The sequence below is a fragment of the Muntiacus reevesi genome, chromosome 4 (genome assembly GCF_963930625.1).
Source record: "Muntiacus reevesi chromosome 4, mMunRee1.1, whole genome shotgun sequence".
Taxonomy (NCBI): domain Eukaryota; kingdom Metazoa; phylum Chordata; class Mammalia; order Artiodactyla; family Cervidae; genus Muntiacus; species Muntiacus reevesi.
The window spans coordinates 93,920,665-93,948,091 of record NC_089252.1 but is presented as its reverse complement, the minus strand read 5'-3'; the positions used below and the strand labels follow the sequence as shown (position 1 = coordinate 93,948,091).

The 27,427-nt window shown below is 43.4% G+C and overlaps 1 protein-coding gene across 10 annotated transcripts in view; it reads right to left on the bottom strand.

Moving 5' to 3' along the window:
- The window catches only part of MAGI1 (membrane associated guanylate kinase, WW and PDZ domain containing 1), a 636,320-nt gene extending 609,942 nt beyond the window's left edge, over window positions 1-26,378 (bottom strand). For all 10 annotated transcript variants that reach the window (XM_065933320.1, XM_065933322.1, XM_065933325.1 and 7 more), the window contains exon 1: window positions 25,471-26,378. In XM_065933320.1, coding sequence (XP_065789392.1) covers window positions 25,471-25,783 — 313 coding nt within the window. In that variant the 5' untranslated portion in view covers window positions 25,784-26,378. The remainder of the gene's footprint in view (window positions 1-25,470) is intronic.
- Between the last annotated feature and the right edge of the window lie 1,049 nt (window positions 26,379-27,427).

The window sequence follows — 27,427 nt, the reverse complement described above, 5'->3', positions numbered from 1 at the left end:
TGAACTACCTTAATTTTCCAATTTTTTGCACACCATGGCCACCGCCAATTTGGTATTTACAAAACACCTTTGCCCTCAAGATTTCCAGGCGTCGACAAAAGCGGAGAAGAAATCTTTTATAGCTTTGGTCCTGTACTAGTGCAATCAGGGGCAAGCAGAATGCCAGTCAGCTGTAAGCCTAGCACCAGGACTTGAGAGCTTTCTGAAAGGAAGCCAAGTGCTCCCCACGGGATTTTAATGGTAAGGGACCTGGTGAGTCAAGTGCTTCCCAGGGGAACTGGAGGGACACCAATGTGTTTGAAGTCACCCCTGGCTGAGGAACATAATAGAGGCATAGAGTTCAGACTTTTTTTTTCCAGCTGATTATTTGTTTAGGACAAATGATTTTACCTTTCCTTTCACCCCCTGTGACAAAAGGTATGTCAGAGAAAGTCAATTCAGCAAACCTCAAGGGGGTCCCCACACTGCAGCAGATGTAAAGCCACATGGAAAATGAAACAGACTGCCATGGGTATTCTTTTCTGTGGCAACTCTCATTGCAAGCTGTCTCAGTATAGGTTTGGGGACTAGTCAAATGTGAATTCAGGGGACTTCCCCGGTGGTCCAGTGGTTAAGAAGCTAAGCTTCCAACACAGGGAACTCTGGTTCCATTCCTGGTTGGAGAACTATGATCTCACATGAGTGGCACAGTCAAAAGATAACAAATCCAAACACATCTACTTTCCAGATGTATCTTCTTGGTCAAGTTACTCAAGGAAGTGGTACTCAAATAATTATCCAGCACAAAATGTTAATAGTGCTGAGGAGGTGAAATCCTAGTGGAGTGGAGGGAACTCTAGAATCCCCAATCAAAGGAACCCAACTAGACTCCCACGTATCTGGGCCAGGAACTTAGCTTTTCTGAGCCTCGGTCTCCAAAGGCTTAAAACGGGGCCTGTAAAACTCTTGAAGAGTTCTGGTAAGGAACACGTGAGATGGCACGTGAGAAATGACCTAGCACAGTGCCCGGCACATCAATGGTGCCCATGATGTCTGGGCAATCTGAATCACTGCTATTTTTAAACTGCAGCTACTTCCCACCAATCTCTATTTCCTCTATGATTTTACTAGGAAGCAAAGAAAAGAGGAACCCAGCCAACTTTGAAGCCCACTCTAGGTCAAGAGTTTGCATCTAGCTCATTTAATAATTCTGACTCCTATTGTGTCTTTTACATTTGAGAAACCCAGGGGTGAGGAAGGCCACAATTTTTACATTTTTTTTTAAGGTGTGTTGTTTTTCCAAAAAAGAATTTCAATTTAATGGCCTAGGAGCCAAATGAAAGAAGGAAATGCAAAAATCCCCACTAGATTAATGAAAAAGCCTATTGCTGCTAAGTCACTTCAGTCGTGTCCGACTCTGTGCGACCCCATAGACGTCAGCCCACCAGGCTCTCCGGTTCCTGGGATTCTCCAGGCAAGAACACTGGAGTGGGTTGCCATTTCCTTCTCCAATGAAAAAGCCTGTTAGTGGGAAGCCTAATAAGCACTTTTCTCAGACAAAGGAGTATCTTCAATGAGTGGACCCAAGACTTCTTTAAGCAGAACAAAGTAGATGCTCAGATATCAGACAAAACCAAAAAAAGGTAACTTATCTTTTAGTAATGACCTCACGTTGTGGCTAAGCAGAACACCACTGCATAATATCTTAGGAGCATATCCTCAGTTTACCTTATAAAAATAACACTTGCCTGTTATAAACTATACCAAGTCCTGTGTGTGACATCCAATTTCCCTTTCCTCTTGCTCCAATTCTAATCCTCAGAGGAAGGTAAAGTAACCATGTAATTCATCATCCCAACCAGGCCACTCAAGGCTGAAAGGGAGCCCAAGAATAATTACACCAGGTTAACAGGTGTGGGCCAGGTATTTCTGCAGCAAAGTGGGACAGATGGCCACCCCACTCAGAGGTAGCCATGGCTCATAGTTACCTGTCATTCACAATTTTAAGGTACACACACAGGCACCCATGAGGTCAACTGTGAATGAGTCATACTAATGGGATGAGCCTGTAGATTCTGCTGTCTCCTGTGGGTTTTTTTTTCTTTTAGCATATGATGTGTCTACATGTCAGAAAACAGAGATCACCTCATTTGTTTTGGTTGTTGTCGTTAATGCAAAATATACTACCGTATAAGGTACCATAATTTTTCAAACACATGTAAGGCAACTTCATACTTTTGTCATTACAAGTAGAGCTACAGGGAACGTAACCCTAAACACATCTTTTATGGGCTTGTATATTTCCGGAGAATTGGCTTCTGGTGGTGAAAATGCTAAATCAAAGGTTACCATTTTTGAAGGGTTCTCCCCAAATGCTTTCCTAGGTCATATCAAGACAGTTCCTTGACAGTTTTTGAGTTTCTGCCAAGCTAATAAAGGAAGCATGCTAATGTACCCAGTGTTCATAGCTGCATTATTTACAATTGCCATGGTATGGAAGAAGTAATCTAGGAGTCCATCAACAGACAAATGGATAAAGAAGATGGGCCATAAATACACAACAGAATATTGCTCAGGCATAAAAAAGAAAGACATTTTGCCATTTACAACAATATGGATGGACTTGGATAGCATTCTGTTAAGTGAAGTAAGTCAGAGAAAGGCAAATACTGTATGATATCACTTATGTACGTGCATGCTCACTCGTAAGTCGTGTCCAACTCTGCGACCCCGTGGACTGTAGCCCACCAGGCTCCTCTGTCCATGGGATTCTCCAGACAAGAATACTGGAGTGGGTTGCCATGCTCTCTTCCAAGGGATCTTTCTGACCCAGGGATTGAATCCACATCTCCTGCCCTGCAGGTGGATTCTTTACCCACTGAGCCACCTGGGAAGCCCCATATGAGTTATATAGGGAACCTAAAAATAAATAAATAAAACTAGCAAATAAAACAACAATGAAGGAGACTCAGAGATACAGAGAAATAGGTTACCAGTGGTGAGAGGGACAATATAGGGGTAAGAGAGATAAAAAAAGGTTATTATGGAATTATATGAAATCATGTGTGTGATACTTTTAAAAATTGTAAAGCACTACAGAATGTAAATAATCTTCTGATCTTTTAAAGCAAATGTATACAAAATTAGAGAGGAAAAAAAAAGCAATAAGTGACCTTTTGGTAGGGGTCAGAGACCATGCTCCAGAAGGCTTGACCAAATGATCCAAGATGAGATATCAAAGGCATTTCTATCCTCACACCCTGATCAACTGTGCCAAATTGAAAAAAAAAAAAAAAAAAGGGGATATTAACACATTCCATGACTTCCTTACATGTTCCCTCAACTCCAGACAATCTGGGCCATGAGTGTATATGGAATTTCCCTGCCACCAGGCCTCTGCTCTGTCGGTCCCTCCACTTAGAATAACATTCTACCCATCTCTTTAAATATGCTACCAACAATAAATATAACCTCCATAAGACCTGTCCTGAGCCAGGCTAACTACAAACTGTCTTCACATCATCTTTTCCTCCTACGAAAGCCCACCGTGCTAATTCCCCCCACTACAACTCCTTTCCCATAATCTGAATTAGAGTCCACAATCACCACTAAATCACAGGAACTCAAAGACAAGAGTCAGTGGGCACACACAGGCAAAAGACCTGCCCTGCCCCAATTTCCAGGCCTCAGTTTCTGCATCCATAAAATGGGGATTTTATATAGTAACTACCCTAAGGTTTATTTTGAAAATTATATGAGCAAATGTATAGAAAATACTTAACATATAAGATAATAGAAAGAAATGCTAACAATTTAATTTATTACTATTTAATGAGAGAACTCCCTTAAGGGCTAAGTTTCATTCAATTGTGAGTCCTTTGGAATCTAGCACATTCAATTGCACATAGAAATCATACAATATATATGTTTGTTGAATGAAGACTTTAATGTTATTGCTCAATGGGTCAAATTATACTAATAACAATGGTATCTCACATGAATTGAGCACTTACAAAGCACAAGGCATTCTGATGAATATTTCTCATCCATCATCACAACTTAATCCTCACAATAATTCTACGAGATAGGTACTTTACATGTAAGAAAACTAAGACTTGAAGAGGTTGCAAATCTCACCCAAAGCCACAGGCGAATCAGAGATTCACAACCGCCTGACCCCTGAGTCTGTACCTAACACAGTGTCCCTTTGTCCCTGTGTTGTACCCCACACTGCATCTAAAATCCCATTAGAGAGGGAAATCAACGGAGTCCCAAGACCTCCTGGCCTTAGTTACATATGAATTCTTTCCTAGATTATAAAATATCTTTATATGCATGGGGCCTTGATTTTCAGAGAGGGGGGAAAACCTTAGTGGAATCACCACTCAGGTATCCCTGACCTTGAATCACCCATCCTTCACCAGCTCTCTCTTTCAATGAAACCAAATATTTATTCTGAACATAAAGCAGGGACAGATGAAACAGTTTTGTGGATGGAGAATGCCAGGTCTCTGAAGCTAGGCTCAGCCGAGGGTTCTTTCAGTCCCGCCAGTCCCGGAGCTGCCCCATGGTGCAGCCTGCAAGCCCAAGACATATTCATATAGCCCTGCTGCAGCCTGCGGCCTCAAGACAGGAAACAGGACTGGGCACTGCAGCAGCTAGGGGAACAATTCCCAAATGAGACTTGCATCATATGAGCAACTTCGAGCTCCACAGGGGATGAGTGCACAGCCAAAGCCACTGCTAGCACTTAAGGTGCAAAGAAACCATGTTCTCAGGATAGATAACTCAACCTTGGCAGACATGCAAACAATAACTTCACTGAATTCTAGAAATATGTCTTGACGTCCACAAATACAGCATAGTACTCTTTCCACAGACAAAGAAACTGAGGCATTGGCAGTACAAAATAGCAGAGTCCTGGATCACTTGAAAGTAGGAATAAAATGTAATAGTTGGGAAATACAGAGTTTTCCCTTCAACAACCTTGTTGACCTGTTACATCATTCTCAGGGTTTGTCCAAACTCCCCTTGTCATATATCAGCGGGCTTTCTGGACCTGGAAAAATGGAAGATGTAATGTACATAATGGAAATTGCTGTGGTAAATCAAAATCAGCTCAAGACACAGCATCAAAGACCTGGATGGATAAAATTATATTCAATATCCTATGATAAACCACGATGAAAAACAATTATGAAAAAGAAGGTGTGTGTATGTGTGTGTGTACATATATATCAATAAACAAATGAGCCACTTTGCTGTCCAGCTGTAAATAACACATCACTGTAAATCAACTATACTTTAAAAAAAATTTTAAAAAGACCTGTATGGGCTCTGCTAATCCTCAGAGAGGTCCATTTCTTTATCAACAAGTAAAGATGCCAACCACCTCCCAGTGCTCAGAAGGGCATCCATCATTCCTGGACTCACTTTGTACTCCAGTTCTGCCATTAACAGCAATGGCAGAGAATACTTTTAACTTCTCTGAGCCTCAATCTTTTTCTTCCATAAAATGGGAAGAATTATAGTACCTACACTCCACAGAGTTGTTTGGGGAGTAAATGAAATAATATAGAGCACTGACAGCAAAGCACAGCACACAGTCAGGCTCTAACTAGTACTTTTAAAAAGGATTAAATGAGAAAAAAGTATACAAAAAATTTAATAAGAAATGTCTAGTGGTTCCCTCATGATCCCACTCACAGCTGGAATAAATATTTGCAAGAATAACTGACCAAACTAGGTAACTACTCTTGCATCAAGTTTATTGGAAAATGTCTATCTTTATACCAATCATTCTAGAATTCTAAAGACTCAGGAATCATTTAATTGCTCTGTAATCATTTGTAGCTTCCACAGAGTGGTGACTAAATTCAGACCTCAAGAGACAGATGTAAGAAAAATAACATAAAGACATAAAGATAGTATACTTAGAATGTGTCTCTATCAAATCTGCTCCATATAATTTGGTCCAACAAATTCAGCTCCATAAAATCTAAGATGAGGTGTTAGTGCCAAGGAAGAATATAAAAATGCAGAGTGTTAAACAGAAGTGTTTTAAGTCAATTATGCAGTAAATTCAGTGCTTCCATAAACCTAAAATCAAAAGTAATCAGATCGAAAAGAGAGAAGCTGACAAATGTAATATAATAATATCATTCATTCAATGCTCTGTGTTCCACAATAAGAGCTTCATTGCAACATTTCTTTTAATCCTTGCAGCAACCATACAAGGTCACAGAAGTAAAACCATGCATCAAAGGTCACACAGCAGTCAAGCAGTGGGACTGGATTTGAACCCAGTGGGTAAAGACTCTATCTGCAATAGGAGATGCAGGAGACTCGTGTTCAATCCCTGTGTCAGAAAGATCCCCTGAAGGAAGGCATGGCAACCCACTCCAGTATTCTTGTCTGCAGAATTCCATGGACAGAGGAGCCTGGTGGACTAGAGTGGACAGTGTCACAAAGAGTCAGACACAACTAAAGAGACTTGAGTGCACACTTACATCTGAAACACAAAGTTGGTGAGTATCACTTCTAAGCTTATGGCTGGGTCAGGAAGATTCCCTGAAGAGAGAAATGGCAACCCACTCCAGTATTCTTGTCTGGGAAATTCCACAGACAGAGAAGTCTAGCGAGCTACAGTCCATGGGGTCGCAAAGAGTCAGACATGACTAAGCGACTAAACCACAACCACCACCACCACACACACTTCACAGCCTGTGCTGAGGATTAAAGATCAGGCTTGGGCAGCCCTCAGAGCAAAGCCTGACCTGCCCAGCACTGAACCTAGTTCTGCTTTTGAGGACATCATTGGTACTAGCTTTTTCTGCTGGGTTTTCACTCCCATACGTGAAGTCCAAAAGGCAGATGACAGGACAAAGTTTGAGGAGGTGAGGGCCAGAAGGCTTCCCGACTCTGACAAGAAAGATGGACTTACAGTCTCACACAACAAGGCAGGAGAAAGGCATTAGAGTTGAACCATGAGGATGCCAGGAGCCAACATTATAAAGGAGAAGCAAGCATCCTTACTCCTCTTTGGGAGTTAAAAATCTGCCAATTGCTTTCTTATCTCGGATTCACTTATCTTTCCCCCTCTTATCTTGCTCAGAGATGGGGTCCCTAATTATTGCTGGCTGTACTTCTCACACACACAATACACCCAGGAGCAACTGAGGCATATTCTCACATTTGCAACTTTGTTACCACTACTTGGGAGAGGTAAAAGAAGACTACTTTCCTGCAAAGACTGTATGCTTGGGTAACAGAATTTGGCCACACTATCTTTCCCTAAAGATGGCATCCCCCTCCTACACCCATCTACCAGGGTATTCAGAGCCAGCGTTTGAACCCAATCTGCATTTCCAAAACTCTTGTGTAAGAAGCTAGCTATGTGGCCTGCAGCCAGGAACTAGAATTATCATTGGATTTTACAGATAAGGGAACTGAGGCACAGAGAAGCTAAGTCATATGCCCAAGGCCACACAGCTTGTAGAGTGGACTGGAACTGAAATCAGGGCAGCCCACTGTAACCACTTAGCTCTTTTGATTCACAGAGTTCATGGTTCCCTATAGCCTGATGCTAGATGTATTCCAGCCATACCTGCTACAGCCAATGAGGCTGGTGACCTTCTTTACATCCCTTGCATTTTGAGTGCTCAGGCTCTTAGCTCACTCAGCACAACACATGCTTGTTCTGCTTACTTAATTCCATTTCCCTCTTCAAGTCAGTGCTTGTCAAGCTTTGCCAGCAGACTGAAAATCTGTCTGCTCATCTCTCACTCTGCCCTTCATGAATCCATGGTGTGTCTCCACAGTTCTCCTGCACTGCTCAATCAAAATTTCTGGTTAATTTTCATCTCTTCCCTAAGCCATGCATTTGTCTGAAAGCACCTACCCATCATGAGAAGGCAGCCATTTGGCTTCATTCACTCATTGGTCCATTGAATGAATGGACCAATTCATTGGTTTGTTCTGCTCAGCTATCAAGTGCCAGAAACTGCCTGGCCACAAGAATAAGAAAGCAGGGAATTCCCTGCTGGTCCAGTGGTTAGGGCTTAGTGCTTTCACTGCCATGGCCTGGGTTGGATCCCTGGTTGGGGAACTAAGATCCTGAAAGTTGCATTGCGCAGCCAAAAGAAGAATAAGGAAGTATATGATTCAAGTTCCTGCCCTTACGGTAATCACACTCTGGTGGGACAGATAATAAAGGGGTTAATTTCAGATGGCGATGAGGGCAAAAGCAAAAGGAGAGTGATGAAGTGGTGAGTGACTGGAGGAGAGGAAGGTTCTGTGAGAAGGTAACACGAGTCCAAACCAGGATTTCTACATCTTGGTACAATACAAAGGACCCAGACAACGGAACTCACTCCTACTTCAAGTGGCCAATGATCTGCTTAAGCCTCAAGGACTGGTTTGCACACAGTCCATTGTGGCATTCTTCTCCATCTTTCTCCCCCTGGCTATAAATAAGCAGGCCTGTCACCCCTTTTGCCATGGTCACCTGTCTGCAAATAAGGGAAGCCACCCTAAGGTCAAGCCAGCATTGTGAAGAGAGCACTGAGAGAACCAAGGCTATCCTTTACAGTATTTAGGCTGTGTCCTTATAGCCGGTAAGTACAGGCTGAAGTCCAATTCATTCTCTGCTCTCCACGCCACGCAGGATGTGTTTGCCCAGCAGAGAGATAATTTCTACTCTGAACAAAGACATCACATGGCCTAGTGGCAGCTCTGAAGCAAATCAGAAAAACATGGCCCATGCCCTGATCAAACCCTACCTGAAACTCCCTTCTTATTCTGAAATTCTTGGTTATATATATCTTGATATATATATATCAGTTAATCCTCTTTGCTGTTTAAGCCATTTGAGTTGTTTTTTCTATGATTTGTAACAAAAAGCATCAAGTGATAAAATGGCTTATGCGACTCCCAGGTAACTTAGAGTTTCCCTCTCTGCATAAAATACTCAAATTGAAGTAATTTATTCAACCATCTGTTATATTAGGTGCTGGAGACTGAGCAGTCCACAGGAAAAACATCATCCCTAGCTTCATGGAATTTATCTGTTCCTTGTAAACCACTCCATTTGAGACAATCAGCACAATGCCATACTGAGCTTAAGAAAATTGTCACCAGTAAATATATTGATAAAACAGTCAAAAGGACACTTAAAATCTACCTATCCCAGGCTTTCATATTTAACAAACATCAACACAAAGGGTCACTTCAGCCTCTTTTTCTTGGAGCAGCTAAATGTGTCACTAAAGAAATATGACTGCTCTCACCATTTGTAATAGCAATGTCCCCCATGCTGTTCAGTCTGGTAGACTCTAGCCACGTGTGGCTACTTACGGGTAAATTTAAATTAATGCTATGTAAATAAAAAGAAAAAAATACCATTTTCATAGCATGGCTGGTGAGAGGTAGCCACGCCAACTGCATGACAAACACACAATCTCCTTATGCTAGTGTATAAAATAGCAGACAGCACAGGTCAAGATCATTTCCATCACTGCAAAAAAATTCTACTGGGTTGTATTAATACTTTCCTTCTGCAGAGTTTCTTTTCTATTTTGCAAAAAGGCAAGTGTGGTGATGAGGAAGAGGTCTCTTAAATTACCAGGCTAATGCTAGGATCCTGAAGCAAAAAAATGACCTTCCACGTACGCATCTGCACACAGCCAGTATGTGCCACCCTAAAAGAACCAGCAGCTCAAATAACTCAATTAGTCTTTCTATTCTTGACTCTGTTCTCCAATCAATGTTCATTTAAATGTAGAGTGGGGTCTGCTACCATCATTTATTAGGGAACAGGATTTGAAAAGGCCAGCATGTTAGAGCCTGGAGTCTCAAGTTTTAAACTTACTGCAACAAGCCAAAACTTTAAAAAGAAAAAAAAAAAAAAAAAGTGTGGATTCACAGGGTCCACCCCCAGGATTCTAGATTCCACAGGTCTGAGATGGGGCCGAATAACCCCCAAATTTCATATACACTCCGGATGATTCTGAATCGGTGTCCGTTCTATGAACCACTCTTTGGAGTTGGGGTTATCAGGATTCCACTGGGCAGAGAGACACGAGTCCGCAGCACGAATGGACTCGCCCGCACATGTCCAGAGCTCACAAACTCTCCCAGGTAATTCTGATGTACTTTCCATTCACCCAAAACCTAATTTGCAGGCCCCTGTTTCTGAAGTTGATTATTTTCTCTAAGCAGCTCTGCCTGCAAGCTGCTGGCAGCCATCAGGTGACTGTAAGTGCCTGGTAACAGGTACCCAGGGCTTCCAATTTCCCTCACAGCCCTTTCAGAATGTCTTTCCCTCAGGAATTCAGGCAATAGGGTGACTCATCATGTTTTATTAAACCCCATGGACGGGCTCCTTCCACCAAAACAGATTCCAACAGTGACAACCAGCTATCATCTTCCCCAGTAACGCAGTCTTCTAACAATTGCCTTCCTCAGAGATAATTCACGCAGAATAGCTTGAGCTTACATTTTTAGCTAAAATGTCTCAGAAACAGATTCACATTGCTTTAGAAAGCTGAGGCCTTTCTTCCTTTTGGCAGTATTTTCCCACAGCCAGAGACAGAAATAGCCAAGAGCTGCACTGAGTTTTCCTCCACTGGGCATCTCTCTGACATTCCTTTTACAAATCATGATATGTGCATAATACATCAATAATGAGACGACACTCTGTGCTTTCTAAACAGTCTTCCTAGACCCTGTGCAGGTACTAAACGGTGACTCTGCACTGTGGCATGATTCCTCACGGCTGGACTCTTCTCTCTACCAAACACCAAAGCTCGGGAAGCTTACCAATGTCTGTCCAGCCTAAAACGCTGCAGAGGACTTCCCTGGCGGTCCAGTAGTTAAGACTCCGCATTTCCACTGCAGAGGGCACAGGCTCATTCCCTGGTCTGGGAAAATCCTGCATGTGGCATAGGGCAGCCAAAAAATTAAAATTAAAAAAAAAATAAAAACAGTTAAAACACTGCAGAATATGAGCCTTTCCTGCTCCATCTTATCCTTGGGCATTTTAAAGTAGGACAGAAGCCAAATTTCATCCTAACTTGGGGGAATCATGGGTGCCCCCAAAGTGGTGATCATAAGGAAGGAGGCGGATCAGAGCATAGAGCAGTCTCCACTTGAAAACACGCCTTAGTTTTGTCTCACACCCAAAGTCCTGGATTACATATAGTATATCTTATCTAAAATCTGAATTCCTAGACAGTCTCTCGGAATGTTCTCACTCTGATACAGATATGGAGAGAAAGAAGGCAATGGGAGCAGAAGAGAACAGAAACACAGTCCTAATCCACACCTGGCACAATCTGAGCTCTATGTCAGGCTCTCACTGCCAACTCCACAGTTTTCATTTTACAGAGGCCCTTCCTTGGTTGGCTCCATGATAGAAAAACTCCACTCCCTAAATTTCAAATCTGATCTACACAAGTCCCCTTCCCCATCCTAGGTCAGCAAGTCTGGTGCCCACCATGAATCCTGCAACACAAAATGATCCATGATGCAGACAGGAAAGCAAGAAGGGCCGCGCCGGTTTTCAAAAAACTAGAATTCTACCAGATAATGCTGGCCTGGAGAACAGAGGTGAATCGTGTTCTGAAAGCATCTACTCTTGGACTAAAGGTCAGGGTCCTGACTTACCTGTAGAATAGCCAAATGAGTCATGTTATTAGGGATTTTCCTGCCATATTTAGAAGTTTCCTAAGAAATTCACATAAAAGTCATTCATTCTTTAATTTGTAAGACTACACATTTTAGAGTACAATCACCTCAGGGTACAGAATATATACTGCTCCCAGTACATACACACATAATGTCATCATCAAGATGTTATTTTGTACCCAGTTCTAAGACTCAGCAGACCAGGACCCCGAAATAAAACAGTCCAAGACTCAAGATCAACTGTCAAAATATATCCTCTCCCCATCTCCTTGTAACTCGAATGGGAGAGCGGTCACCAGCTAAGCGACCAATAAACTAACATGGTCTAAAGGGACACACCTGACCACTTCTGGAACTTACTATTCTCCTCAACACACGTTTGTGGGCCCTCACTGGGAGCCAGTTGCCATCCTGGGCCCTGAGAACACAGATGGGTAAGAAATGTGACAACTGCTCTTGAAGAAACAGTGTGAGAGACATCAAGTGAGAAAGACAAACAGGTCAACCAGAGGCTGCAGCTTGTTGCTTGAGGACCAAATATGGCTCCCAGATGTGTTCTTGGTTTATCCATGCTTTAGAAAATTTTTGAACTAACACTTTCAAATTGGCGAAATTCATTTTTTTTTTTAACAATTAAAGATTCTGCACTTCTCTTTAAAGCTTAAAAAATATCTGGCAACGATAGGCAACGCCCCCGACAAGTCAACAACCGGCTGAAGCTGCTCCCTTTGAACAAAACAGTTCCTTCCAATTTCCTCAGTCCCCACCATTCCCTAATGCCCTTTAAAATATCCACTCATTATCCGCGTTTGTGATGACTATTGCAAAGGAACAATTCCAGTGCTAGGTAGGATCTGTTCTAACTGAGCTAAGTCAAGAAATATAGAACTGTCATATCCAGGCAGCAGGGAGTTAAGTTGATAAGCAGTCTGAATGGTTTTTTCAAGGCATTAAGTCTTAAAAAGATAAAATTCAAGTGAGACAAGAAGTTCTAGACATCTATCCAAAGAAAATAGCTGAAGAAGTTCACTGAAATGTATATATAAGGATATTCAGCAATGTGTTGTATAAAACAAGAACTAAAAACACCTAAATGTTCACTCTGAAAACATGATTTAACATATTATAGCACAACTAAAAACTGATTCCACAGCCATCAAAATGGTAAAGTTGATCTACACGTAAGTGTAAGAAAAAAGTCTGTGATATGTCGTTAGGCACAAAGAAAAATCACACTAAAACTTTTACATGCAGTACTACTCAATTTTCATAAGAAAAAGACCCTCCCAAAAAAGTCTACCAAAAAAAAAGTATGTGTATTTATATATGGTTATATATATATATATATATATATATATATATATATATATATATATACGTCTGGGTAAAAATAGAGTAACACATGTATTTCTCTGAGATGGGATAATGTGCGATGTGGGTACATTTTCCTTTCATAGAGTCACATCTTTCTGTATTGTACACATTGTTTAAATGAGGGAACAAATTGAATTTCACCATGAAAAAACCATAAGCTATGGAAGCACAGAACAATGGAGAGTGATCGACAGTCATCCAAGATCACAATTTTGAGTTTTTAAAAAATTATAAACCAAAAAAATCTACATGCCTGTGCTTTCTGGGAAGAGAGAGGAAAAAAAAACTACATGCTCCAACACCAAAGAAAGTCCTTTTTTTAATAACTTGATCTTGAGTTTTGAATTCTTAACCAAGTCACACAGACTTAAACAGGCTGATAGTTGGAGGAGGAAATGAGCAGGCTCTCCCTATCAGATGTAAATTCCAACGCTTAGCCAAGAATCCAGGTGGTAAAATACTGACTCTATTTAAATCAAGCCAAAGTGATGCCTTCCGTGGCCACATTACATAAGCAATAGGCTCCAATGCTGCACACATCTGGTCAGAATAAAGGCCCTCTAAGACCTTCAACACAATTAATTCAATATTTTCCTGACAGTTCAAAATGCTACGACAACTGGCAGACAACCATCTTAAATCATCACGGAAAAGTCAGACATATGGCTAAGTATATTTAATATGCTTTAAAAATAAGCCACAGATTTTTGAGCCAACAAGATCTTAGGCAAGAATTTTTCTTATTTATTTAAAAGTTATGCCTACTCATTACCTCAAAAGGTTTCGATTCAAAGGTGATTGCTTGAGTACCTAGAGAGGGCAGAGATTACAAAGAGACATAAAACAGGGATGCTGCCTTCAAGACTGTGAGAAACACATAACCCAGTGCAAGAGACAGACAAGCAAATCTGTGTTCAAGACACTATTGTGACTCTTGAAATCATGATGTGCGTGGAGGAAGAAAGAGCACAGAGGGGGAAAGAATCAACAGTGCTGGTGATGGAGATCTGGGAAAAGAGAAGGCAAATAAGCAGAATTGCTCGAAACTCTGTAGCAGCACCCTCTGTGTTCTGCCCAATAAACACTTTGCAAATGCATTTTATTATTATTATTAATTCTGGGACTCTTTTGGGCGATGGGTGAGGTCACCAGGCATGGTTTGCTGTCTCAGACAGCAATGGTACAGCTTAACAGAGATCAAAACACTTCTAGCGTGGAAAAACCTAGGATGAGAATTTTGGAACCAGGCAGATCTGAGCTTGAAACTCCCTTGTGTAAGCTACCTGGGGACCAGGATAAATTATCTGAGCTCTCCAGCTACTTTTCTCATAGCTAAAATGAGAATGACATCATCCACCTGGGCAAAACCCTAAGCGGGGTCTCAGAGACATGGCAGAAGATCAATATATAGTCATGATGATGATCAGTTTACTGTGTCTAATTCAGACTCCCAGTCTCAACCATAAAATTACACCTGAGAGAAGAGCTTCTGGACTCAGCCTCCATGCCCTCTGGGGTTGAATATCTCTCTGCAATGGCTGTTGTGGTCCAGTCACTAAGCGCGCCAGGCTCCTCTGTCCTCCACTATCTCCTGGAGTTTGCTTAAATTCATGTCCACTGAGTTGGTGACCCTATCTAACCATCTCATCCTCTGCCACCCCTCCTGCCTTCAATCTCTCCCAGCATCAGCGTCTTTTCCAATGAGACAGCTCTTAGCATCAGGTGGACCTTCTGTGCACTGTAGGATGTTTAGCCACATCTCTGGGCTCTGCTCTCTAAATGCCACTTAGCATTGACCCATCCTGAGTTGATACAACCAACAACGTCTCCAGACACGGCCAAATGTCCCTTAGGGGTCGAAATCACCCTCAGTTGAAAAACCATTTCTTCACAGGATGGACTGTTGGGGTCTTTGTTGATGGGTCTTCATTTCTGAACTGAAAATTATCATGGCTGCTATTAGGTAGGTATCGCGGTAAGGACCATGTACTGAACACGCCAAGCAGAGGATAAAGTGTTCTGCGTATGTTTTCTCATTTAATTCTCACAACCACCCATATGAGGTAGGCATTATTCTCATTTTCAACTGGGACAACTGACATTCTGGGAGGTTAACATGCCCACGGTTCTTCAGCTGGAGTCAGACACAACCAGGCCGACTTCAAAAGCTTGTAACACCAAGTCCCGCTGCCTCTCCAGCCTTTCTTGATTCGGGAGCCCAGGTACGGTGCCAAAAAGGCCAGAGGACCTCAGGGTCAAGCTCTTAAGGATCACTTTTGCTGGTACTGCCCTACCCAGGACCCCCAGGAAACTGGGAGAGGACCCATCCTCCCTACACCTTCCTGAACCAGGGTCCTGAGGACACTCACTAGAATTAATTCTTCACCAGTAACAACACAGGAGAAATTCAGGCAGAGATCCAGAGGTTTCCTTCTTCCTTGTCTGAACCAATCCAGTCTCAGCCTTTTTAAATGGTGGCATCTGAATCAGGCAGAAAAATGAGGGCTTTTTCTAGACTTGAAAAGCTCTCTAGGGAACTGTGTACCACAACTGCTATCTCTCAAGAGATCCTTTCTTCTCCCCCACGTGCTTTCCAACGGGGAACATTCAAACAATAACAGAAGCCGGTATTTCACGAGCATGCACTACGTGCCAGGCCCTGGGCCGTGTGGTTTACCTCAGTCTCCTAATTTGATCCCTCCATCAGCCTCAGGTAGTAGGTATTATTATCCCCATTCTCAGAAGGGGAAATCCTGACACAGTGAGGTAGAGTATCTTGCCCTAAGTCACATACTTAGGGCAAGAAATGCCTGGCTTCTAACCCAGGCCAGCCAGAGTCCAACACCTGCCAATTTACAACACATCGATAAATGCATACAGTCCTATTAACACTGTATATGGCAATAACTGTGAAACATGGCTTATAATCAGGGCATAATGGCCTTCTAATTGCACCATCATGCCACTGTTCATAAAGAGAGCTTCAAGTCTCTCCTCACAATGGACTGAAAGATTAGCGTTATTGTGGAAAACATAACTGCATGCCATTAAAGTCACACACTAATGCCTCTGCTGGCAGTTAAGAACAGGGCTGACACCTTAGCCAGGAGGATGTAATTCTCTTACGTAACTCATTCTCACCACACTGCAGATGGAACAGGAAAAGTCTATACACACAGCTGATGGTGCCCAAAACATCTCCACCATCCACTGAACGGTGAGAGAGTGTGCAAAGTTATCTGACACACTCAGCACGGTACTGGTCTAAATCCCCAAAATAAAGACCATTTGAGACCAGCCTGCAAGGTTCGCTGTCTTCAAGGTTACTCTGAAATCAATCAGTGAAGCTCTATTTAGACCAAGGTATAGAGAGCAAAAGTTAAATCAAGTTTAATGCAGTTTATCACAAAGTACCTACATTTTTAGAGACTTTCAAATATCAGAATTTTCAGAGGCAACCAAGCTCAGAGAGAGTTCTTCTAGCTCTAAAGTTGACAGTGGACATTCAAGAAATACTTGAGCAATCACTATGCATTAGGCACCATTCTTGGTATTGGGGACGCAGCAGGAAACAGATCTACAACAACCCTACCCTCTTGGAGCTTATATTTGAGAGACACAAAGTAAGGAACTTAAGTCACTTTGAAATACTCGACATATTATAAAGTAAAATAAAGCAGAGGATGGGAATGGGGACTATCAAGACAAGTGGGAAAGATTTGAAGCTCGTGAGGGAGTAAGCCTCCCAGGTGACCAGGTGGGGATCACCAAGCCGTGGCCAGGGAGACAGAGGACAAGTTACCGGCCAGATCGTGGGGGGTGGGGGGTCTTGTGAGTCACCAGGAGGTCTTCAGTTTTTACTCAAGAGAGAAGGGCTAGAGAAACAACTGTGTTATAGATTATCCACTCTTTAATTATTTAGCTATAAAAAGAGATTACTATTTAATCATTAGAGACATTGTTCAAATTACATCTTCTCGATTTGCTACATGCTTTCAGAAAGGATAACACCTAGAACACACTGGATGCTCCACAGGCTACTATACCATAAAGCAAAAGTCGGTATTACTTGCTTGTCCTTGACATCCATGCAGGTTCAGCTGTGAAAAACACCAAAACGAATTCCCCAGACATACTACATGGATGTTGACATCCAGAGGAGTGCAGTAGAGCAAAGCCCCAGTGTTTACCAAGGATTTTTCAAGGTTATAGATCTCACATACGAGCTCCATAAAGACAGGCAGGAAGGCAGTAACCTTCTTCTTTTAGGATATGAATGTCAGCCCTTAACGAATTTGACAGCCTTTATTCACAGTGTATACAAAAATCAGTATATTCTGTTACACGTATATACAAACTTAAGGAAGGGACCACTAACATCAGAGACGGGTGTTTTGCATTAAATAATCATCGTTTATAAAGCAACATCCTTCATGTAAACCCTTGTGGTAAGGAGATGTCAGAATGTTTTCCCTTATAAACCGCTTAATTCCCCTTGGTGGATATCATCAATTCTGCCATCAGAAACTAGCTGGGTAATGAATGCCAACAAATGCAGTGAGCCCACTGTACGCCAAGGCATCATAAGGTCAAGTTATTCTATTTTTAAATAACACGGCCTTTGGCAAAGAGTACCACCAGAAACAATGGATATGTTGGGTTCACTGTCCTTGCATTATTTTTTGTAAAAGCTATAGAATGTTCCACAGTAAAACCTAAATATATCCTTCAGAGAGTGGTCTTTTGGCACCAAAAATAAAAACAGATTGATTTTTGAAAGTTTAAGTTAAAAAAAAAAAGACATAAACACAAAGCTCAGTTTAAGAGCAAGAAAGGACAAAAATCAGACTGTTTTCCGCAGCAAAGATCCGATTTGCTCTTGGCTGGAAAAACTGTACACAGGGACAAGGCTACAAGAAAACAGAGGTAAAGTGTCATTCTTCCGGATGCTAATATAGACCAGGTCCCACATAAACAGAAAACAGGACAGCTCCTCATCATCCTGTTGAATGAACGTCTGAAATTTCACCTCTTAAACTCCACCCAGAGTCAACAGGCAGAAATACTTAAGTATAATTCATGAAGCCTTGTCAGTTATTTATTTATTTATAGCTCAGTATAAATTATTAGACAGAGAACCAGCTGATCAGAATGCCTAGTGATGAGAAAATGAACATATTAGGATCCAAACTGAGAAGAAGTCAAAGAGGAATAAAGAAGAAAGGAGGAAACATGTTGTGGATGGCCTGATCTACATTCACCATCCTAATAAGAAGCAACAAGAGAAAATTCATTCATGCGGCCAACAAATTTTAGCAAGCACCTGTGGAAACAGTGACGGACTTTATCTTCTTAGGCTCCAAAATCACTGCACATGGTAACTGCAGCCATGAAATTAAAAGATGCTTGCTCCTTGGAAGTAGAGCTATAACAAACCTAGACAGCATACTGAAAAGAAGAGACATTACTTTGCCCACAAAGGTCCGCCTAGTCAAAGCTATGGTTTTTCCAGGAGTCATGTATGGATGTGAGAGTTGGACTATAAAGAAAGCTGAGCACTGAAGAATTGATGCTTTTGAACTTTGGTGCTGGAGAAGACTCTTGACAGTCCTTTGGACTGCAAGCAGATCCAACCAGTCCATCCTAAAGGAAATCAGTCCTGAATAATCATTGGAAGGACTGATGCTGAAGCTGAAGCTCAAATACTTTGGCAACCTGATGAGAACTGACTCACTGGAAAAGACCCTGATGCTGGAAAAGATTGAAGGCAGGAAGAGAAGGGGACAACAGAGGATGAGATGGTTGGATGGTATCACCGGCTCAATGGACATGAGTCTGAGCAGGCTCTGGGACTTGGTGATGGACAGGGAAGCCTGGCATGCTGCAGTCCATGGGGCCACAAACAGTCAGACATGACGGGGTGACTGTACTGAACTGATGACTTGCCAGGTACTATTTTAGGGAAATAGAGGCATGAACACGTGAGATAAATTTCTTATTTTCATGAACCTTACATTCCAATGGGAAGAGAGACAGACAATAAAGAAGCAACAAAAGAAGATAATGTGAAATTATATCAAGGCTATAAAGACACAAACCAAAATGGGGAGATGGTATGTGATCCAGGGAGCTCTCTTATATGGGGATCAGTGTGAACACTGGGGCCAGCTCAGACTGGCTCTGGAAAACGAATTACATGATGCATCTCTTTCCAACTCCAGTGATGCAACAAATCAGTGTCTCCCTGCCACCAGAGCCAGTTGTTAAGCCTTTAGGAGCACACCACCAGATGAGGAGATCCTTCTGAAGAGACACTAAATAGACAAGTCAACCTTGTGACCATCTTGGGTGGGGTCAGGGGGGTGGGGGAGGAAGCAAGCCCAGAGACCCCAAAAGCAGAATTCACAGGAAACCAAGCAAGATCAAGCACTGTTTTAAAACAAGAACAGAATTATTTTGTTAAGCTATTGTAATACATTCCAATTGGTCAAAATAAACACGCAATGTCAAAACAAAACTCAAAAAAGCACAAAGAGCTATATTCAATTGTGTAATGGTCCTAAGTCCCTCATTACAGCAAGGGGAAGGGTCTGGTGGTGGTGGTGTGGTTTTTAAATTGTGTCTTATTTATTGTCTCCATTCTGTCTGTAAAAAAAAAAAAGTGGAGGGATAGTTTTGGTTCCTGGGTAATTTGCAAAACCACAAAATTCACTTACAAAAATATGTAAGCATGACCTATAATATTACCAGTTTGGGAAACTACAATCACACCCTTTTAAACTTTTGGAGTCTGGGTTATTCAGGGAATCTTAGCATTTTATGAATGCAAAGGAAGTGAAGGGGCATATCCACTTATTTTAGGTATAAAGAAAGGTCCAAATAGGTAACATACTGGAGACAACAGCACTAGTCACCTAGATTGTTCACGATTATCTGTTTCATTTGATGCCACATTTGTTTTCTTCTTCTTTTTTAAGCTCCATTGTGCAGCATGTGGAATTTTAGTTCCTCGACCAGGGATCAAACACATGCCCTCTGCATTGGAAGCACAGAGCCTTAACATCTAGACTGCCAGGGAAGTTCAATGCCATATTTTCAATGTCATTCTATATCCTAGGACAGTGGTGCTCAGAATTGAGCATGCATCAGAATCACCTGAGGACTTGTTTAAAACACCCACAGGCTGCCCACTCCTGAGTTTAGGTATCTGTAGGGCTGAGGTAAGGGCCAGGAATCTGCACATATAACCAGTTCCCTGGTAGTGTAAATGCCACTGGTCTGGGGACCCTACTTGAAATTCACTGACCCAAGAACTGGAAGCATGGGTTTTGCAACCTAACACAGATGAGTTTCAGCTCCACTTCAGTCACTTGTATGACCCTTGGAAAAGCCACCCAAACTCTCTGAACTTCAGTCTCTGACACTTAAGTCCAGGTGGGAGGAATAAAGAAATGCCCATAAAGCACTAGCTCAGCCAAGGGCCAGGCCTTTTAGAAGCAAGTGCTCAAAAAATACTAGTTACATTCTACAGAAATGTTTCCTTAACCATCATAGCTCCCTGTTATCTGCTATTTCGCTTTCTGTGATTTCAGTTACCTACAGTCAACCACAGTCTGAAAATATTCAACAGAAAATTCAACAAATAAACAATTCACACGTTTTAAATTGTGCACCAAGTAACATGATGAAAGTTCCCATCTTCCCGCTCTGTCCTGCCCAGGACATGAATCATCCCTTTGTCCAGGGTATCCTTCCCATGAGTCACTTAGAAGTTCCGTTATCAAATCAACTGTCCAGGTATAGCAGTTCTTGTATTCAAGTGACCCTTATTGTGCTCAATAATGGCCCCAAAGCACAAGAAGAGAGATGCTGGTAGTTCAGATCTGCCAAAGAGAAGCCATAAAGTACTTCCTTGAAGTGAAAAGGTGGAAGTTCTCAACTTAATAAAATTATATGCTGTGGGGACTTCCCTGGTTAAGACTGCACTTCTACCCCAGAGGACAAGGTTTTGATCCCTGGTCTGGGAACTACGATCCCATCTGTCACATGGCACAACCAAAAAAACGCATAAGCTGAGGATACTAAGATCTACAGTAAGAATGAATTTTCTATCTGTAAAATCATGAAGAAGGAAAAGAGAAATACATGCTAGTCTTGCTTTCATACTTAAAAGTGCAAAGTTGCAGCTGCAGTGCATGATAAGTGCTTCATATTAATAAGATAGAAAAGGCATGAAATTTGTACAGTAAGGTATTTTGAGACACCACATTCACATACCTTTTATGACAGTATACAGTTATAATTTGTTCTATTTTCTCACATTGTTGTTAATCTCTCACTGTGCCTAATTTGGAATGTACCATTCGAAAATACTTCACTTTTCTCCTTTTTCAACATACACTAGAATATTTAAAGTTCAAAAGATAGATAAGATCAAAGATTGGCAAAGATATGGCAGAACTGGAACATTTATAGCAGCTTTATTCATAAAAGGCGAAAAAAAAAAACCAATCCAAATGTCCATTGAGAAACAAAAATATAAACAATCTGGTACATGTATGCAATGTAATACTACTCCACGATACAAAACAACCCTGATACACACAATACGAAATCTCCAAAATATTTTGTTGAGGGAAAAAACCCAGATACAAAAGAATGCATAGTACATTATTTCACTGATACAAATTTCAACGATAGACAAGACTAACCCAAAGTGAGAGAAATCAAATAGTCAATGCCTCTGGAAGAGGTGGAGGGAACTGACTGGAAAAGTATAGGAGGGAAATTTCTGAGGTAATGGAAATGCTCTGTATCTTGATTCGGGTGAAGCAGACACAAGCATATACATTCATCAAAACCCATCAAACTATATACTGAAGATCTGTACATTTTACTGCAGGTAAATATAAAGCTATAGTATATATAGTACATGTATATAATATATTATACATGTATATATATATTATAGTACATCATATATATGAAGTGATTTATTTTATATAGCATATATATGTAAATTTCTTAAGGCACTTTTGTGACAAAAAACTGTCATCCCCCACTTAAAATAAACCAAATCCAACCTAGTAGATCCATTTAGCTTGATACTTTTACAGACCAGTCCTATTTCACATACCATTTACAACAGACTAGCTTGGTCTGTGCAACTTTCCAGAGAGCTGCCATGAAATAGAAAGAGCAGAATTCTCTCCCACAAGAGGATCATGACATTTCCATACAGACAGCACCCAGAGTGACCCATGGCCCTGGGAGTTGCTAGTTTAAGGTGCAGACCACTCAAAAGTATTATTTTCCTTTACCAAGTAGGAGCCTATTTAATATGATTAAAACACAGTAATGAAAACACAAGAACAACTTTATAGTATAATTTAAATCATATTCTCAATATGAAAGAGAAGGCTGGTGATGTGGATGGGAGGGGACTTTGGGGGAGAATGGATACACATATATATGTATGGCTGAGTCCCTTCCCTGTTTACCTGAAACTACCGCAACATTGTTAAATCAGCTATAATCCAATACAAAATAAAAAGTTACAAGCTACAAAAAAAAAACAAAAAGACAGACAGAAAGAGAGAGAGAAGGCTGGTGAAATGCTCTCCAGCGCCTTCTTTCTGTAATGAAGATGTTAGAAGAGCTGCCTGCGCCTGTGTAATCATGATGGGTAAAAGTAGCTTTTACACTGTGGTGGATTTCAGACCATTCAAATGTCCCCATCCATTCCATTTCTATGAGCGTTCTTGCGTAGCACACAGAATAATTCCGGGTGAAAGGAAATAAGATGGGGAGACACTAGCCTCCTTCAAACCCAGAGGCGTCTGATTCCAAACACACTTGGTTATCTGATTGACCTTTCCAGAGTTTCACCATGCAGCAACACTGGAACAAAGCCTTCCAATCTTTGGTGCAGGGAGGCTCAGCCACCTATAGCATCTTGCACACTGAGAATGAGCTCCCATCGATCTATTAGACACCAGTAAAACGCTCCCTGCCCCCCAGAACCCCTGGGATAGTCAGGAACTCGTGCCCGTCCTCCTACCAGCCCTGTCTCCAAGATGCCCCTGCATGGTGACCCGCAGCTGATCCCATCAAATGCTACGACACAGTATTTTCTCTACAGTTGTATCAAGTCCTAGTAATGAGGAACCTGAATTATGGTGTTAACCTCATAATTCAGATTCCTGACACTAAAAAAAAACCCGAGTCAGACATGACTTAGAGACTGAACAACAATAAAGTCCTCCAGGAAACCTTCTCTGATCATACAACTGGAAGTTGTACATAGGCATTATTTTCTTCCATGAGACTGGACACTCCTAGAGATTGAGGACTGTTTTGTAAACTTCATTTTATCTCTAACATTGCCTGCTCAGTAGATAGCACATAAGTGTCTCAAAATGTTTGGTGATATATGGAGTAAGTGGAACCCATTTTAATGTAGTAATGGTAATACACTGGGTTATTATCATTCTATATCTAATACCTAATAAAGTACTAACACATTTTTTTTTAAGCTAAACTTAAAAGCTAGACATAGAAATAACTGCCCCAACTTCACTTGAAACATAATAATAGCTAGTCTTTATTAAGCACTTATTATGTTCCAGGCACTATTCTGCACCCTTTATGTTTATAAGTTTATGTAATACAAAACAGCCAGTTTACAGATAAGGGAGACATATTTCCAGGTGAGACAAGGTGTTGGACCTTAAGCAAAGTTGAGGCGATGTTTAGTAAATGAGGCATATTCTCTCCTTTCAATGAGCTTACCACCTTGTATGGAAAGAAGGGAAGGGATCTAACGCATAGTTCAGAATAAGTAAAAACCTACAAGACACACATTTAGGGGAGTCCAGAGGAAGGCTGATTTCTTCATCCTGGCAGGATACCTGAGGGCTTCTTGGAGGAGGTGTGCAAGCAGATAATGAGGACACAAATGGAAGGAGATTTCCGTAACTGTCAGTCCCTCAGCTCCCAAAGCTACCAAAAGGCCTGTCTCTTCTCCCTGTCCCCCTCCTCCACTTCATCTGGAACAGGCCTGTTTCCAAAAGAGGACAAGCTCAGCCCAGCCCTCCTTTCCTCTGACACAGTCCTCCAGCTGCTACTTGCCCTTTCAAGCACGCAGGCACATGTGTGAACTTTTCACCAGGGCTCAACCTGGTGCTTTTGCAGGGAAGAACCTGCATCACAGTGCTTGGTCATACAAGGGACCCCTTTAAGGGAATCCAGTCCTTCTCTACTGCACTACATCAAGGACAGCCCTGAGCCTATACCAAACTAAAATGCAAGGGGCTCCCCCCAACCAGCAGCCATCAGAAGGGTCATCACTCCTCTCCAAGCTTCTAAGAGGTGAATTTGCTTCCACTACCTTCTCTCAAGTGCACCCTTCAGGTCTCCCACACTCATCCCCCACCCCTTCCTCCTTGGTGGTTAAGGCTCTGCAACAAGGATTTTCATACCCTCACTCTTGGCATCTGTGTGACCTTGGGCAAGTAACTGAACCAACATCAGTAAATGAAACAACGTCAGTCCCAGCTTCCTTATCCATAACATGGGGTTTGTAAGAAAAACTCCCTCTCAGAATTGTTGTGCATCAGAACAAAAGAGTGCAAGGAAAGCATTTTACACAGAACCTGACACATAATAAGCGAACAAGAAATAGCAGCTATAATCATCTTCACAGGGATGATGACGATGGTTGCAGGGATGGGGATGGTGGTGACGTTGGAGGCAGTATAAACTTGGGCTTGAATGGCGCTGAAATACCCTCTCTATTCTCTCCCCCCAGCGCCACCCACAAGTCTGGGGCCGGCCCGGCCACACGGTAGAGACACATGCGTCATCCAGCTGTGGGGTGAATGCAAGATCTTCAGGCTGCAGGCTTTGGGACTGAAAGGTGGTAATGCCCTAGCCCACCTGGCCGTTCACGGGGTGATGCTGATTTTCTGATTAAGTAGGTCCAACAATCAAAGACCTCCTTCATACCCATTCTCCAGATCTGAAAACAGCTAAGAGATCAAAGAACGCATTAGCTGCGCACGCTGCAACACTCGCCCAGAGAGCCAGGAGAGCGTCCACTTTGCCCCTGCCTCAGTTCCCCAACTCTCCTCCCGGTGCAGGCAAGGCGCTGCACTTGGTGGCTGAGATAACAGGTTAGCAAACCGGGCCAGGGGGAAATCTCTGCGCTTCCCCGAGCTAACCCAAGCCCCTCTTCCCAACGCAGGTGGGCAAACAACCCACAACCTCTCAACAACTTGGTGTATTTCACCATCACTGGGCACACGGCCTCAACACCGCCCCTATGCCGCGTTCGCAGGAGAAAAGCGGGAAATCGGAAGGGGGGCGGGGGGCAGCCTCCTCAGGCCGGTTCCCTATTCTGGGGGCGCCTCCAGGAGGCGCGTCCCGACTTACCTTGTCTGACGGCTTTGAAGGTGACGGTCTCCTTGCAGCTGTCGATGACTCCCAGTACGTCATAGCGGGGCAAGCCGGACACCCGGATCCCCTGCACCTCCAGAAGCAACTCGCCCTCGCCCAGCCGAGGGCCCTCGCCGCCGCCGGGAAGCCCCGACGCCTCGGTCGCCGTCACCGCTCCGACATACGGAAACTCTCCATTCTCCGCGCCCCCCAGCACCGTCACCCCCAGCTCTCCCTGGGGTCCCCGCTTCACGGTGCATTCGTGAACCCTGCTAGTCCAGTGGTTCTTCTTCTGGATCACTTTCGACATGATGAGTTACACCCCTCCTACCCCCGCCAAAAAAAAAAAATAATAATGATAAAATGAGAGACAGGTGCCCCCCACAGCACAAGCCCCCAAGCCCCTGCTGGTTCATGGAAGAGACATCTCCCCCCAAACAACGCAGCGGGAGAGAGAAACTTGGCAGCCTCGCTCCCTTGCACACACTCGCTCACTCAAGCCATCATAAAACAAACTTTCTGGGCTTCCCCGCGAGCCCAGCACAGGCGCCCGCGAGCTTTGTTTGCATTCCGGTGCTTCTCGGTCCACGTTCCGGCGCCCGACCGTGCTCTCTGGGACCAGAGTCCACTCTGCGCCGCTTGGATTATTTTTTTTTCCTTCCTTCCTTTCTTTCTTGCCTCTCAGAAATGCGGTGTCTCCTCTTTGCCTCCCGCCTGGCTCGCCTTTCCTCGCTGGCGGGCAGTTTCTGAGGGTGAGGGAAGCCCTTCCAGCCAGTTGCTGGGAGCCCTGGAGACGCGGTAGCTGAGCGGGGGCGGGGGGGACAGGAGGGAAGTGCCTGCGTCCCCTTTAAGCAGATACAAAGGCTCGGCTTGTTTTGTTACAGTTCATTCTATTCCGCGCCGCCGAGCGCAGCGGCCGGCGAGAGGAGACGCGCGCGCATGCGCCCCGCGACCGCCTGCCGGCCGGCCCGCCCCACCCCGCCTTCCTGAAGTGAGAGATTCCAATGTGCTTCCCGTTGGGTCCTAAGTCCGACCCTTCCAGGATCAGCCACTTTTCTCCCCCTTCACACACCTCTCTCATTCCTACTTTTATTTTAGTGCTCACGACTCTGCATAGCCCTTCGGGGGTGTGGGAGACGAGCAAGTGTTTTACTCCAACGTCTGCAACTTTTGAAAACATGGGCAATCTGCTTGAGCATTTTAAAACCATTTCAAACAGGTGGGGGTTGGGGAGGCTCACACTCACCCTCGCGCTCACACTCACGCACACACGCACGCACACACGCCGGTCTAAGCTTCCTTACCGCCCTCGGCCAGTGGCTGGCCAAGCTGTCGGTCACCCAGCCCACCCCCCGCCGCAATTCCCTCTAATACCCTGAACCCAACCCAGAGGAGCGCGCCTGCCCGGCTTGCCCCCAACCTGCACCGTGCGGGCGGGTTCCGGTCTTGGAGCAGGGTGTGCTCCAGTCTCTGCGACCCTGGGGAGAGGGGCCGTGGTAGTCCCCCAAGTGGGATCCGTCACACGCTCACACCCGTATACACACACTTATCTGCATCCTTAAACTTTAGGGCCAACTTTTCTGGACGCAGATAAAATATAAGGCGAGGGAAAGAAGCCAAAAAGCAAGAGGGGCTTGGGGTCTTCAACCGAAAAGGGTCTAGCTCTTTAAAACTCCCTTGCGGCCAGAGACCTCTGAAGCCAGGCGTCTGTCCCGGACTCAAGTTCCCGGCTGAGCTGGGCAGCCTTTGGACCCGCCCCGGGGCCAGGAGATAAGGATCACTCCTGGGTCTGGGATCTGCACCCGAGTCCTGGCGCCCGCGGGGGCGTGGGCGCGACAGCCACCTCTCGGAATTCGCAGCCGGGAGTTGCTGCTGCCTTGGGCACCGCCCGAGGGCGGGGGTAGAGCCAGCTAATGTCCCTGCCAGGTTTCGGATCGTGCTCGGGGGCTGCGGA